This window comes from Eurosta solidaginis, chromosome 3, assembly GCF_040869045.1.
Source record: "Eurosta solidaginis isolate ZX-2024a chromosome 3, ASM4086904v1, whole genome shotgun sequence".
NCBI classification, from domain to species: domain Eukaryota; kingdom Metazoa; phylum Arthropoda; class Insecta; order Diptera; family Tephritidae; genus Eurosta; species Eurosta solidaginis.
The window spans coordinates 280,083,522-280,099,747 of NC_090321.1; the positions used below are offsets into that span (position 1 = coordinate 280,083,522).

The 16,226-nt window shown below is 38.0% G+C and overlaps 1 protein-coding gene across 5 annotated transcripts in view; it reads left to right on the forward strand.

Moving 5' to 3' along the window:
- Positions 1–7,486, forward strand: part of Gp150 (glycoprotein 150) — a 148,827-nt gene extending 141,341 nt beyond the window's left edge. For all 5 annotated transcript variants that reach the window (XM_067776653.1, XM_067776655.1, XM_067776654.1 and 2 more), the window contains exons 5-7: positions 1,472–2,032; positions 2,097–3,759; positions 5,656–7,486. In XM_067776653.1, coding sequence (XP_067632754.1) covers positions 1,472–2,032; positions 2,097–3,759; positions 5,656–5,981 — 2,550 coding nt within the window. In that variant the 3' untranslated portion in view covers positions 5,982–7,486. The remainder of the gene's footprint in view (positions 1–1,471; positions 2,033–2,096; positions 3,760–5,655) is intronic.
- The last annotated feature ends 8,740 nt before the right edge of the window (positions 7,487–16,226 follow it).

A 16,226-nucleotide genomic window follows, 5' to 3' on the forward strand; every position in this document is an offset into this window, starting at 1 on the left:
TTGGAATTTTTTCGATTTGGCGATTTTGGTATTCTGTGTTCCAATCTCTTTCGATCCAACTTCGAATCGTTCGATTTTGTGTATTCTGCATTTCGATCGTAGTTCCGTTTTTCTACGTTGAAAATTGGTTGGCGGAAAAATATTTTCTTTTTATTTTTTTATTAATTTATAACAGAATTTTAGCAAAAATATAAGTAAAACTTGTTGAGAAACGTAAAAGGTTTGATTATGATTGTTTTTTATACGTTTCCAGGTCAAAAACAACATGTTGATGTCGAAGTCCTTGGACGTATTTGCCCCGCAAAAGTATCTAACACATACTTGAAAGCATCCTTGTTAAGTCGAAAGTTTTTTTGAACCTAAATAAGAAAATAAGTCATTAAACTTTACCACTTTTAAGTTCAATTTCTTACAATTCGTCACTCATCTCAAATGGATTACACAAATTTCGCAATATTTGCCTTTCCATTCTCGCCTGGCAGTTTTCGTATGCGTTGCTTTCCAACTCTATAAATAATGCCGCGGCTATTGATTCCATTATAATAGACAGCTATAATTTGTGTCTGTTCGTTGGGTCCAGTTATATGCCAAAGCAAGCTGCCTGCGTAGAGGAAGGTGAAGCGAAAACGTAAACAATCCTTGCGGAAAGAATAAATAAACTTTTATAAAGTATTTTAGGCCAGTGCAATGAAATTAGCATCCTTAAAATTCAGAAAATGTCAACTATATTCGTGCATGAATCCGTTTTAACAAAACTTGGTGGCCACGGCAGGGAATTGGCCAAAACAACGACAAAAACACACTTACAATTATGAAAGTAGTTCACTCAAAAAAATATAACACTGCGGCAATATTTTCTATTGCTTTTTTTTGTACAAAATTGCGTGGATAATAAAATATAAACGTTTTTCAGTATTTTTTACAAATTTTCTTTAATTTATTTTGTTCCAATGTTCACACATTCCGTACCAACAGCTGATTTCGAAAAATTATTTGCTCTTCCTCTTCTCTTTACGATTCCGTCGTAATGCAGAATACCAAACTTCGATTAGAGCGGAGCGTAGAACGGGAACGTAATCGAAATGCAGAATAGGGGTGATAGCCTTCAACAATTTTGAGACCAATATCATCTGGGTCCCGGGCAAAATTTGCTCAAATCTGCTGGCCCGGACGGGTGAAATCAAGCCGGACTTTGGAAGGCCGGTGTGACTGTTCTGTGCATCGCATATACTTATATCATGCAATTTTTATCAAATTATTTCACGGGCTTTGGTATGAACATAGTAGGCTTGGTTCACAAAATAGCTTTAAATGTATGAGCTACTTTCTTCCAGGTTACTTTTATTGATCTGGAAGACTTTGTTTTTCACTGTATGTCTGGAAGGAGGGCTCTGCAAAAAATATCTACAAACCCTTTTATATTTATACAAACATTAGAAAATAATACATCTAATATATTTTCATAATTTAGTCATCTTCCAAGTCAAAGGATGCCCAAAAGACTGAGAGCAAACAAGAGCAGAGCGCAAACAAAATCGAAGATTTGGATGAAGATGACTACGAAGATGACGATGATGATGATGATGACGCAGATGATATTAAAGATGATGAAGAGATTAATTTCAATGAAAATGTACCTTGCCCCAGATATTGCATGTGCGCGCGTAATGTGAACAGTTATTTAGTGGCAACTTGCAGCAGATTTGATCCCGAAACACAAAAGTTCGGTTCTGATATTACTGATTTAATCGTTACTGATGTTGGACCAAAATATCCGATACTATTGGGACCAAAATTTTTCCTGCAAATGGGTTTGAAATATGTGTCTTCAATTAAAATTTCCAATTGTACCATTGAATTCCTGCATCCGGAAGCCTTCCACGGTTTGGACGAGTTATATTCAGTGAATCTAACGAATGTTGGTTTGGCGGTCATCAATCCAAACACATTCTCGAGAAATAAGAAATTGCGCTTACTTACGATCTCAGGCAACGATTTGAGTGTTATGTCTAATGTGCACTTCCTCTTAAATGTACGTTTATATTACGTTATTATAGTTATGAATTCGATTTTTCATTCTGTTCTCTTCCCCACAGTCCTCTAGCATTGAAGAGCTGGATTTGTCACGTAACAATTTAATGGAATTGCGTCCTCAAGCCTTATCGCAGCTCTCTAATGTTGTCTATATCAATTTGTCCCAAAATAATTTACAAAAGATTCCTGAACATGTTTTCGATTATGTTGAGACCATCGAGGAACTGGATCTGTCTTATAATGCCTTAAAGACTCTGCCGCCCAATATCTTTAACCGTACTGCCTTAGCCATATTGCATTTGAAATACAACACAATTACCGGCGACTTGCACTTTGGCTCAGAAGATCTACAACAACTTGATCTGAGCTTCAACAGCATCAAGCACATACATCACGGCATGTTCGACAAAATGACGGGGTTGACTAATCTCAATCTCAAAGGGAATGGCATTACAAAAATTCAAGCCGACTCATTCTTAGCGTTAAAGAGCCTTCGTCACATTGATCTATCAATCAACGACTTGGACCAAGTGTCCAGCATGCTTTTCTATAAAAACTCCGAGTTAGATGTTATACGTCTCAATGACAACCCACGTCTCAGCCAATTGCCAACAGATGGTTTCCGTAGCCATAATGGCGTATTTACTGTTTACTTCTTGGACATCTCGAATTGCGCTATAGGTGCACTCGGGCACAAAACTTTCTCCACAATGCCTCACTTGGCTACATTAAAGCTCGCATGGAATAATATTAACAATTTGGAACGCGATACATTCACCAGCCTTACCAAGTTGACTGAATTAGATTTGAGCAATAATCTGATAGCACGCTTGGATGAGTTGGTCTTCATGAATAATAACGAATTGGCAAAATTGAATTTGGCTGGTAATCCAATACGCAAACTGTCGGTACGTCTATTCATGCCTTTGGCTAAATTGCGCGAATTGGATGTCAGCGACTGTGAATTGACTTCACTGCTCTCTGAGAACCAATATGGCATGGGTCGTAAATATAAATTCTATGAAACTTTGCGCAGCTTCAATGCCTCTTCCAATCAAATCAAACGTATATCTTCGGGTGATGTTCGTAGCTTCAAGAACTTACACACCTTGGATATCTCACACAATCCATTGAAGTGTAACGAAGACTTCCAAGATTTCATTAGCTATGCAGCTCTCACACCAAATCTTGGCACCAATAAGATGCCGACATTTGCCAATATTGATGCCGACGCTAGCATGTTTGAAACTCAACCTACAGGCGATTGGGCTAAGTTGGCGCATGAGATATGCCGTCATCAAGAAACCACAGTGAGTAAGACAAAACAGAAGAGTTTGGAGAAACGTATCGAACAAGCGGATAAGGTACTGGATAGTGATGCCAAGAGTTTGTGGAAGATTGTAGAGAACACCAAAAACTACAAACATCACATATTGAAGGACACTGAAAAGAGCGAAGTGGAGATTGCGGGCAATTTGTATGGTGAGAGTGCTGATGAAGATGAAAATAAAGCTGAGGAGGATAAAGATGATGAGGAAGAAGGAAACGATAGCGAATATGATGATGATGAGGACGATGAAGATGATGATGATGACGGGGAAAATAATAACGGTAAAAAGAATGAGCAAAGCGAAAAGAAGATTGACATTACAAAACTGCACGATTTCGGCATGCGTGTCGAGGATGTCGACCTGACCAAGGAAACGAGAGACCATTTCTTGTTGAGTAAGTAAAAAGTTGTAGATATAAGAGTTTCAAATCACTAACATTATGCGAAAATTTAATATTTTACCTTGGTTTAAATGTACCCAAGACTTTCTTTTGTTCCGTAGTTTTAACAAAACAATAGTTTTTCTATAACGATGATAATTACTGATTATTGTTTAGCGAATATCTGCGTGGATATTTCCTCCGGAGAGTCCAATATGACCAAAAAAGTTGGATGATGAATAGATGGGCCTCAGTAACCGGTGATAGTTCCGCTGAGCACTTGTATTTAACAACTGGCTGGGGTCCCGTTTCGCTAAAATACAAAATTCGTAATACATGTGAATTTGTTCTGAATAACCTTTCGTTTAAAGAAAAAATAGTGTCACAGGTCTTCACTGGCAACCAGTTCGGGCCAACAGAACGTGAAAGTTACCAAGGATGTTCTCATGCCCTGGCCCCATAGATAATTTTTCTGAGTAAATATGAGATCCCCTCACAAATTTCCTTGAAATTTCACGCATTAACAATGGCTGCAGTGATTGGGCAACTGAAGTTTCCAGCTGAATCCGAGCATTCATGAACAGGTTCACCAGCTTTACCGCTTCAGTAATCTTAACTCTGGTAGAAAGTTTTAGTGCTGATCACCAGCCAAGGCCTTTATAGAAAGAATCTGTTTGACCACCATATTATGCAGCAAATGCAGCATCATTGGCGAGATCAACCAGCGTTTGCCAATTGTCCCTCTACCGCAGAGCAACCGGGGCCTTGCTAGCCCTGACCGCCACATTACCAGCGGTACATCCTTCAGAACTTTTGAACATTTTCGTAAATAGCACCAGCCATATTTAGCTGGGGTTAAAAGCTACTCCGTATAACTCAGCCTGTCTGGTCACGGCACTCAGCTAGCACTGTAAAAGGTCAAGTCATTGGCATAAGTCAACACTTGGTAGCCCCTATAATCTAGGTTCTGAAGCAAGGCATTCACACCCACAACCCAAAACCGTGGGGCGTCCCTTCTCTGAGCCATGGCTCTCTTACTCCATTGTTCTATCCATCAACTGCCTGCAGAAGAATTTTATTAGAGTCGATTCGACTGGCAGTGCTAGTAGGGCGTATTCAATGGACACTGTTAGAACTTATGATCCGTAAACCTATTCCATTATTTTTCTTTCACCCAATGCTGACTGTATCTCCCGCACTGAGTAGTAATTTAAAAAAAAAATTCCTTTGTTTGCTTTTTACCTAATAGAAGAGATATTTACTGGTGGTGCCTGCTCGTCTCTGGTATCTTTCATGTCGTTGGGTATTGTGTTACAAGCAGAATTTGAGCGCGTGCAAATACATACATGTGCAGTTTCATCAGTTACCAGTAGTACCATTTCTTTAATGAAACTGAAGACGTTATGAACTCTGCTCAGCTCCTACAGCTTTGTATAAGCAAATTAGGAGATATTACTGCTCATATGCAGCCCTATCGCGATGGCTGGAGTATCCCTGTAGAGAACTAAATAAATTATTAAATAATTCGTGGGATATCGCAGATCCCCCGATTTTTTGCCTTTGTCCAAGATGCAGTGTTGAGTACATACGTTTCTGTAGTTTTTGTAATGAAAGTGGCTTTTCGAACTGAGTATTTTCTGGGCAAGTAGGGATTGCTGTATATAATTAATTTATTATTCTTAACGCTTTAGTCCCTGACAGTCTCTTTACTGCAGTCTCTAAAACACCAAAATTTTTCTTCTGATGAGAGTTCTATGCATACTTGTTTTATTTACTGTGGGCCTACCGCCAACAACGCCAACACAACCCATTATTCTATGGCTTCGGCCTTCACCACTCGAAAAATGAGAAATAACGACCGAATGCCTTAATTGTTTTCTGATATTAAAAACTATACTACTTTATTTGCAGATAAATTCCTATTAAATGGCGATGATTCCAGTGAAAATAACGGGGAAGAAGAAATCATCATTGAACGTGGACGCATCTATTATGAAGGCTATAAATTCCTTATACCCATCATTGTTATTACGACCAGTTTACTCATTCTTATGTTGCTGATCGCCAAAATTGTAGCAATTGTGCTACATAAACGTGGCGAACGTTATCGTATGGCTTTATTGGCATCATCCAACAATTCCATCGTCTATCAGAAACTCACCGAAGAAATCAAACCGAAAGTGAAAGAGCCAAAGGTGCCAAAAGTGCATCGTTATGCACCAATTAATCAGGTCTAAACAGTGTCAGACAAAAATAGCACATGGGCTATACACCACAGGCTACTTACGGTGAAAGAGAGAGGGAGAGAGTATAAAGCCCATATTAGCAGCTACTTTAGAATAAGAAAATGCTGTGGAGAGCGATTGTGGAGGCGGGAAATGTAAGGAGTTTAAGTAAAGTGGAGAAAGAAAGAACTCAAAACACAACCACAACCATTTGTTATTAAAATGTTTTAAGTTTAAGTAAAAATTTATAATAAAGAAAAAAAGTATAAAAGATAGTTGACTGCATAATTAAAATAGAAAAGATATGCACAAAAAACAAAATGGTAAAATGAAAATTTGATTGAGATGAAGAAAACAAAGTATTAACACCGAACATAAGCTATGCAAGAAAAATGTGAAAATAGTATAAATTCTCTTTGTCTTAATTCATCATTTCAATATAGTACTTAATTAAATTAAAGTATATGGAGTAAATTATAGAAAACTTAATGTTAAAACCTTTTACTTTTTTATTTTTTTGTTATTATTTCTGATTAACCAATCACAAACGACCTACCAATTAACCCAAGTAGGAATAAAAAAAGTTTAATAGATTCATAACGAAAATAATAAGGAACTACAAGCATTTCATTTACTACTAATTTAACAAAAAGTGAAAATTTAAATAAACACACAAATAGGGAAACGTCAAATAAAAAAAACGAATTATTAGCTCTGCAAAATTTATTAAAAATGAAACACTTAGTGCCATTACCGGAAAATATTTATAAAACCTACGTTTTTTGAACTAATTTTTTAATATTTTTTCTTTTGTTAATATTGAGCTGACGTTATCTGATGTACAAAAAGAAAAAAGGCAGTAAAAAAGAAACATTCCACTGGCGAGAGAGTAAAAATAAAATTAAATTCTTAAATAAAAAGAAAAGTATATATATATTTACTATAATATGTATGTAAAGCCAGAATCAGGCAAACGATAGTTATTTTCTGTAATATATATTTAAGTTAACTCTTGTGTATGTTTGTATATCTGCGGGTGTACAGTTATGAAGCTCTTTACACTACTACTACTCTCATACCTAAACTGTAAACTAAACAATTCTTCCACGATTTTTTTCTTTATATTATGATTTTTATATACATATATAAATACGATATACATATATATACAAAAATGTAAAAGGCATACATACCACATATATATATATATATATATATATATATATGTATGTATGTGTAAAGTTAAGTGAATCTGCGAAATTAATTTTTATATTTACTTCAACAGCTTTGCATAAATAATTTTACCTTATAAATATTTAAGAAAAAGATTTTTTTTTTATTTTAAACAATTCTTTTTTAATTTTTATTTTTTTTTTGCTGTAACTCTACACATACGTACATATGTATTTATAACTTTTCTCGAGGTTGAGAGTAATCGATCAAAAATGTTATGTATTCGATGAAGTGCGGGTTTTTTTTTTAAATAAAATTCTGATTTTCGAGAAAAGCAAAAAATATGCCGGAATGTTTTATTTGTACTTTGTTTTGTGAACTGAAACCAGTTCGAAAACGCTCTGTCTCAGATTGCAGTTAAAAACCCCCTATCTAAAATGTTTTTCTGTATTTAATTAGCGAAACATGCTAATACTGATATATACTATACAATTTTTTTTGTTATTAATATTAGAGAAAAAGTACACAGTTTACAAACGGTGATGGTTACAAGGACATATTTCTGAATTTCACTTCTTCATCAGCTAGTTTCTCGGGAGCTGAGTACTGAATTCGAAATCTCCAACACTCATACTTGATGCCAGTGTAAAAGCAAATGCCTTTATCAACTCAGCCATACGAATACCCCGCTGCTCGCTTTGTAATTGATCTCTTATTATTGCCGGAACAGCGGAAGCATTACTTATAGAGCACTGCTAAATAAAAATTCAACGTTACTAAGCTCTTGAAAGCGCGCCTATAAGTATTCCAAGCAGTTAAGATTAAAAATATATAATGGTATTTGAAGGAATAGCAACGAAAAGGCAATAATTAGAGACCAATTGCAAAGTAATTTTTCTCTATTATTAATCAAAGTTTTTTCATAATCGCCCTATCTGAGCTGAGCTATCAAAATTTATGACAGATTTTGAAATAAATTATTATATAAGGCGTTTTTCAAGAGTCAGCTGAGATTGGACGTTTTCGAAACTCTAGCCATGATAGGGTAATATGATCTAGACTTTTCGCCTGTTCCGTGTTTTCTCAAAAAAATTCGAAGCTATTTTTAATATACAGCGTAATGTTTTTTTCTTGCTGTTCTAGGTTACTCGAACTGAAATCGAAAAATGTTATGTTGTTGTTGTGTTAACAGTGCTTCGCCCCATTCAATAGGTGCGACCGCTCACAAACGCTTTAAAGCGTCTCAACAGGGGTGAACCATAGAGAAGTTGCTGTTAGGGGCGTAGGTTCCACATTACATGGTTGGTCTCATGTGGAGACACATCGTATGCAGGACATACATTACATCAGTCGGGGTTGATTCTGAACAAGATGGAGCTTAATCTGTTACCGTATCAAGAAGAAGAATCAGGCCAGGGTGACTTGTGTCTTCCTTTGTTGTCTGCTTTCCTCTTTTTCAAGGGTTGGATAGTGTATATTGAAAATGGGGCTCAACGGGCTCGATCTAGTAAAGATGTTTACCGATTCTGTGTGGGTTAGGCTTAGAGCCTCCTTATGTCCTTATGTTTATCTGGATTAAACGGCCGCGTATGCAGGTGCCGGATATCATCATAGTGCCTAGATTTTTCCTTAACCCTCTTGGAGGCGGGGCAGATCAAGCAGTTGTTCGCTAGGGTGTCCCTGTTTGTGAACATTTATGAATAACTGTATGTTCAGCATTTCGTTATACTCTTTAATGTTGAGCTCTTGTGCCTCAAGCGACTTGAAGGTTATGTTGCGGCTTTGCATTTTGAATAAAATTTCGAAGGCATACACGATAACCCTTAATTAGGTGACTGACAGTTGGTAGCGAAACACCAACCACGTTAACGCCCAATATTTGTGTAATCTGTTCCTTTCACGTTGTAAACAGAGTGGGCCTGGATTTGGTTGGAGATAGCACCAGGTCGCGCGAACTGAAGTTAACTAGAAAGACTGGAGAGATATCTGTTTATTGAAGATATACTGGATACACGAACCTTTCACATCCTTTGGACAGGTCAAGTGCCACGAGCACCGTCCTATGATGGAGTTTTTGCTGGTTCAGTCCGTAGTTTATCCTGGTTATCATGCTAAGCAAAGATTCGCAGTGAAATAGGAGAGGATAATGGTTGATAAGCGCAATACAAGGCTTCTGGCTACCCAAGTTCCTCATGGATTCCGAAAAATTTGGCTGTGGACCACGTCAACTTTTACATTAAAGATTCTTAAATGGAATGTAGACTAATCGGTAATATCTTTGGAGAAAACTTACTTAATATTAGTGCTATTTTACTTCCCGGGTCTCATTATAGCAAAAAATAATTTTTGAAAATAGGCGTGGCACCACACTCTTTTCCACCCATTTTTTTCTACGTTTCGAGAGCCTTATTCTCTTCTATTTCGTTCGAGCATGGCCTTTGAAGTCATGAATCTGGCGTGGCCACTTATTTGGAAGCCTTCATTTTTATGATTCATGAATACTTGCAAAATTTTACATGGCTAAATACTAGCGTTGATTTTCAAGAGTTTTTTTTTAATTCTTTTCATTTTTTTCAATTAACCATATTTGACGCTCTGCGAGAAAAGGTCCCTAACTCGAAGCTGTTGGTTGGTATTTGAGGCCGTGTGCTCAAGCTTTCGCACGATCGCCCGTATACGGCACAAATACTGTCGACTTGGACTGCTTTGAGGCCTTTTGAGGAAGAATTCCCGAAATTCGGCCCCATTTCCCGGCGGAGGCCGCAAATTTAGCGAGAGAACGTGACCTTGTAAGACAGCTCGATCCAGGCGACCCCCAAATAAGGGATATAAACCAACGCATCAGATTACTTGTGGATAAACACAAGCGGGCGAAATGGGAGGAGCACCTAAGAGGTTGTAACCTCTTTGCCGGTATGAGTAAAATTTGGTCCACCGTAAAGTCCCTATCGAATCCGTCTAAGCACAATGACAAAGTTTCCATCGCCTTTGGCGATAAAGTGCTGTCGGATGCGAAAAAATGCGCTAGCGCTTTCTGCCGACAATGCATTCTACGGTCGGCAAAGATAGACGGAGGGCCAACAGACACGCACATAAACATAAATTCAGCACGTCACCAATTACCATCACCGCCAAAGAGGTTGAGTATGCCATTGGTCACGCTAAACCATCCAAAGCAGTGGGCCCAGATGGCATAGCCATGCCGATGCTTAAAAGCCTATGGAAAGAGGGTCTAAAATATTTAGCACATGTCTTCAACCTGTCTCTTTCCACCTTTGTCATACCCGTAAAATGGAAAATGGCCAAGGTGGTTCCGCTACTAAAGCCTGGGAAACCAGCTAACATTGGAGAGTCGTATCATCCGATATCTCTCCTATTGCCAGTAGCAAAGACGCTCGAAGCAATTTTGCTCCCCTACTTCCAAGCAAATTTGCAGCTAGCCTGTCATCAGCATGGCTTCAGAAAACTCCATAACATCACCACCGCGCTAAATGCCATCAGCACCCAGATAAATTGCGGTTTAAATCAAAACCCCCACCATAGAACAGTACTCGTAGCGCTAGACCTATCAAAAGCTTTTGATACGGTCAACCATGGCTCGTTACTGCAAGACCTTGAAGGGTCTACCCTTCCCCCATGTCTTAAAAGGTGGACCGCAAATTATCTGGGTGGTCGGCAGGCATCGGTGCAATTTAGAAACGAAAAATCAAAACCAAGAAGAATTAAACAAGGGGTGCCACAGGGTGGTGTCCTATCCCCACGGTTGTTAAATTTCTACATATCTAAGCTACCTTCACCACCAGAAGGAGTCACAATCGTTTCCTACGCCGATGACTGCACAATAATGGCCACAGGCCCAGGCCCACAGATCGATGAGCTCTGCAACAGAATAAACGACTACCTCACTGATCTCTCCAGTTTTTTCGCCTCGCGAAACCTGGCATTAACACCGACTAAATCTTCCGCGACCTTATTTACAACATGGACGTCCCAAATGTCGACCATTTTGAACATCCACATCAATGGCACTACGCTACCGACTGTCCTACACCCCAACATCTTGGGTGTGACGTTTGATCAGGATATACATTTTGGTGAGCACGCAGCCGCAACTGTTCCGAAAATCCAGAGCCGTAATAAAATCCTCAAATCCCTTGCTGGCAGTACTTGGGGAAAAGATAAAGAAACGCTCGTTACTACATACAAAGCAATTGGCCAGCCGATTACGTGCCACGCGTCACCCATATGGTGGCCAAGCCTAAAAATTACCCACTGGAAGAAGCTACAGGGCTGCCAAAATACTGCTCTCAGAATCGCCACGGGCTGTCTTCTTATGTCCCCAGAACACCATCTGCATAATGAGGCGAGAATACTCCCCATCAGGGAGAGAAATGAGATGCTAACCAAACAGTTCCTGTTGAATACCCAGAAACCTGGGCATCCTAACAGACATCTGATTGATGAGCCAACACCGCCTAGGGGCATAAGAAGTCATCTCCGTAAGCATTTTGAGGAAATACGGCACCTGAGAACCCAGCCGTATGAAGCAAAAAAACACAAGCAGGTCCTTGGTGAACTCCACAAACAGGCGTCGGACCTTTATGCCGGGAATTGCCCGGTGAATCCAGTACTCAAAGAAAATTACCCAAAACTTGCGGAAGAGGAACGCATACTCCCCAGGTAAACGTGTGTCACTCTTGCTCAACTTCGTTCTGTATACTGTAACAGGTTAAACTCTTACCTATCCAGAATCAACCCCGATATACAAAATGTATGCCCCGCTTGCAATGTGTCCCCACATGACACCAACCATCTCTTTAATTGTAATGTGGAACCAACGCCTCTAACACCCCTTTCATTATGGTCCACCCCTGTTGAAACAGCAAGTTTCCTTGGACTCCCGTTAGAGGATATTGATGACAATTTGTGATCGGTCGCAGCTGTTAGGTGGGGCGAACCACTGCTACAACAACAACAACAACACTGCTTTGCTCAAAACTCAAAAAGTGGTATCGATCTTTGGTTCTTACCAATTTCGAGAACGAACTTTTATTTGTAATAAATCGTTAAAAAAATGTTTAAGCTGGGGGTTTTATCCCGCGGAACGTCACATATGTATGTACATATATAAAAACCAATATGGCCATTCTCTAGCAATGCATTAACGAAAGACTTGGGACACGAACTTGTTCAATGCTCTTAAAATTCTTGACCAGTATACAAATGCGCTAAAGCCATATGAGCTTGCAGGGGTATTAAATGGAATTTTCTTTGTTTGGAGTGTTTCTACCAAAAAAAGCAAGGTTCCATTTAACTCCGATGCAGTAAAAAAGTGGCGGCAAAAATTAAAAAAAAAAAAAACATAAATCAATCCGATGTCGGTTTTATATTATTGTTACCAATATTAGCAAAACTAAGGGGTGCTGCCATCTCTAAGCCGATGCTAAGCAGCGCCTTGCATGCACATCCATATATCAATCATTATGTATCTACATAAACGAATCAATCATTATGTCTACACATATGTATGTACACGCAACTGAGAGCAACGCACAAGCACATATCTTATCTGAAATGCTCCTAAAGGTATGCAATTGTGATTGCGGAAGTGTCGCTCGCACATACAAGCGCATGGGGTATAAGAGAAGCTATAAAAATTATACATATGTAGTTGTAGCTGAGAAATTTATAACTAAGGAAATTCTGGAAGCGCCTAGAAGATGCCACGAGGAAATCACAGAGTATAAAAGCATCAGCCGTAGAGGCGCTATGGGCAGTTTCAGTTAAGCACGCTATCTGTCTGGCAATAGATCAGTTTCATTTAAGCTATCAGTCAGTTTGGTTATTAAGCAAGCTAGTTGCAAAGTATAAGTGTTATTGTGAAGTACTTTAATAAAGGCCATTTTTCCATTATTCAATATTGGAGTTATTTATTCAACAGTTTAGCGATACGAACGTTAGCAGAAGATTAATGAAATGAAAATAAATGTACTCCTGAAGTTAAATAACGCTAGCGAATGCTATGTATTTACGTATGTGACGCATAATGTCTCACTCAAAGCAAGTTTGCTCGCTCATAGCGAAAAAGCACACGCACTGAATTTTTTGCTAAAAATGTAACTTTTATTCAAACAATTTTGCTCATATTAAAAAGGAATCAATAATTTTTTTTAATGCAGAACAAAGGTACATATTTAAAAGTTTTACTGCAAAGAAGAAATATTCCAACTGATTCATCCGTTTTGAATTTATAGCTTGTAAACAAAAATTTTATGATTTTTTACTACAAAAGGGCCGTTTTTAGACTTTTTCAGGCAATTTTTATAATTTTTTTCTCCATAAGAACTATCCTCGTACTTCAAGGAATGTTTTTAAAAATGAGTTAGGGAAATCGGTCTAATCTTTCTCGAGATTTGCGCTTAGGAACGCATTCAACGATTTATTTTTATATTAAAGGTAAAATTCTTTTCATCAAACCAAAACTCTGTAAAAAATCAAACTCAATTAAAGCGGCTCTAGCTTTTTCCTCAAAAAAATAAATTGAATTTTTGAATTGAATGTGTCCTTTAGGGCTTCCATAGCCCTTTACTGATCTTTGTCACACTTTGAGGGTAGCTTTATGTGGTAAATGTGGAAAGCAATGGTTGATAGAGTTTATCAACACTTTAATGATGAATTGGCTAGTGGCGACATCCGAATTGGATCTATCAGCAACGAATATGGTGATTGTTTACAATTTTCTTAATTCTATTCAATATGACAAAAATACGTATGTAAATACCATGGTTTAACTATATGGTTGGCTTATCTCTACAGCAATAACATACCTTTGTTCAGATTGTTAAAATCTGCGTGTTGGTGTTAGGCAAATGGAATGGAGAGAAAACATAAAACTTTGCAATGCTTGTGTGTTGTGGGAAAATGATGCGCTAAATTATATACATTTACTGAAAAAAATAACTGAATGTGATGTGAAACTATTTATTTACAAAAATTTACCACCACGGCAGTAATTTAGTGTCAATGTGCTGGTTACATTTTACGTTTGCCCTCTCCTTTTGACAATTCCTATTCCAGTGAAATGAAAAAAATATAATCAGCTGATGAGATGAGCCAACCATGTAATTGAACTATAGTAAATACATAAGCTTTGTGAATTCATACAAGTGGCGAATGTTTGATAAAAACGTTCACAATAGCAAACAGCCTCGAGCACCTGTTTAATCGCTGTTCGATTACTTAAATCATTTGCTCAATTTTGTTTTTCAAACATTTTTGTAGACGACTAGTATATTGCATTATTTACATATTTTAAAATGTTTTCTTAACTGGCTGCTCACATTAAATCTATTAACTAGATTTTAGAAATGAATATTAAAATGTAGTCTGATTTTCTGTATACACATTTAAAAGAAAAGCTGCTTTGAAACAGAAATGGGCAATTCATGGCACTTCAATTTAATAACCGCGAGCAAAAAACAAACCTTTCTTCCATTCTCTGACCATTCGTGACGGCAGTTTACCCTGTCATCTATTATTTGACAGGTAGCTATGGCAATGGAGGAATAGAAAGACTTTTCACTTGTATGAATTCACAATGTACATAAATAAAAATATTTAAAGGCCTTCAGGAAATTTAAGCTTTATACTGTGTTCACACAGACGGCTTATTGAATAATAAAGGCAGTTTTCTACATTAAGACGCTTATTGAGCTCAATCTTCCCTACAAAACTCGAATCTATTATTATTTCATTAGTAGCTAATCGAATGCCTAATGAAGTCAAAAGCACAATGCAACTCTGTTGGCAGCGTTCCGCTTCCGTTTCCGCTTTTTAGTTTTTGGTGTGTTCAGTGCTTAAAAATGTCATTTGTCAAAGCAAATGTCATTGTCTGCATGGCGGAACGATACAAGGTGGCCGCATCGAACAGCTGATTATAACCTTTTTTATTTGATTTGATACATCAACTACCGGCGCCGTAAGATTTTGACATTTGTCCATCGAATTTACAAGTACATGAAATTTTTTTTGTTTGTAGGTATGTCACCATGCTCCCACCTTGTATCGTTCCGCCATGATTGTCTGTCTCATCCTCATACTAATCGAGCAGTTACTTCTGTGTGAAAGCAACAAATTTACGATTTCATTAGCAGGTGAAATGAGATCATTAAGTTTCTGTGTGAAAACAGTATTAGTCATTCCTTTCAGGGGGTCAATTTGCGTTCTATGAAGTTGTGAAGTGAAAGCATGTTTCACCACTTCATCTGATATGCGATTCAGTTTGAAAAAAAGTGATATTTATTGTCAAATTGTTGAATTTGCCCGTGAAAAATCTATATGTATAAAAGAAGGTGGTGTTAGTTACACTATAACTCAAGAGCGGATGAACCGATTTGGCTGAAAATTGGTGCGAGGGGTAGCTTATAATCAGGAGACGAACATAGGATACTTTTTATGCTCTCTGGATGGTTTTCCGGATCTGTCCGGGATCCCGTCGGGGTTATTTTGAGACTTTTTCTGGAGTTTGTCGGGGTTATTTAGGGATACCTCAGGGATCATTTATGGGGTTATTTCGTGACATTTTCGGTATCCTTCAGGCATCATTTCTGGATAGTTTTCGGGATCACGTCGGGATTATTTCGGGATATTCTCGGTATCCTTCAGGCATCATTTCTGGATAGTTTTCAGGATCCGTCCGGAATCCCCTCAGGGTCGTTTCTGAACATTTTTTGGCTAATTCGGGATCATTTTGGGACTCTTCTGGCATAATTTTTTGATGATTTTCAGGATCCGGTCAGGGTCATTTCGGAACTTTTTCAGGACTATTTCGGGATCATTTGGGCACCCTTCAGGGATCAGTTCTGTGTGGTCCTATGGATCAGTCTAGAATCGCGTCGTTGTCATTTCGAGACTTTTTTGAAACTATTCTGGGACCATTTGGAGACCCTTCCGGGAGCATTTCTGGATGGTTTTCAGGATCCGTCCGCGATACCGTCGGGGTCATTTCGTGCTTTTTCTGGATAATTTCGATCATTTGGGGATCAGGTTATCAGCTCATTTAGTTATTTTTTTACTCTATTACAA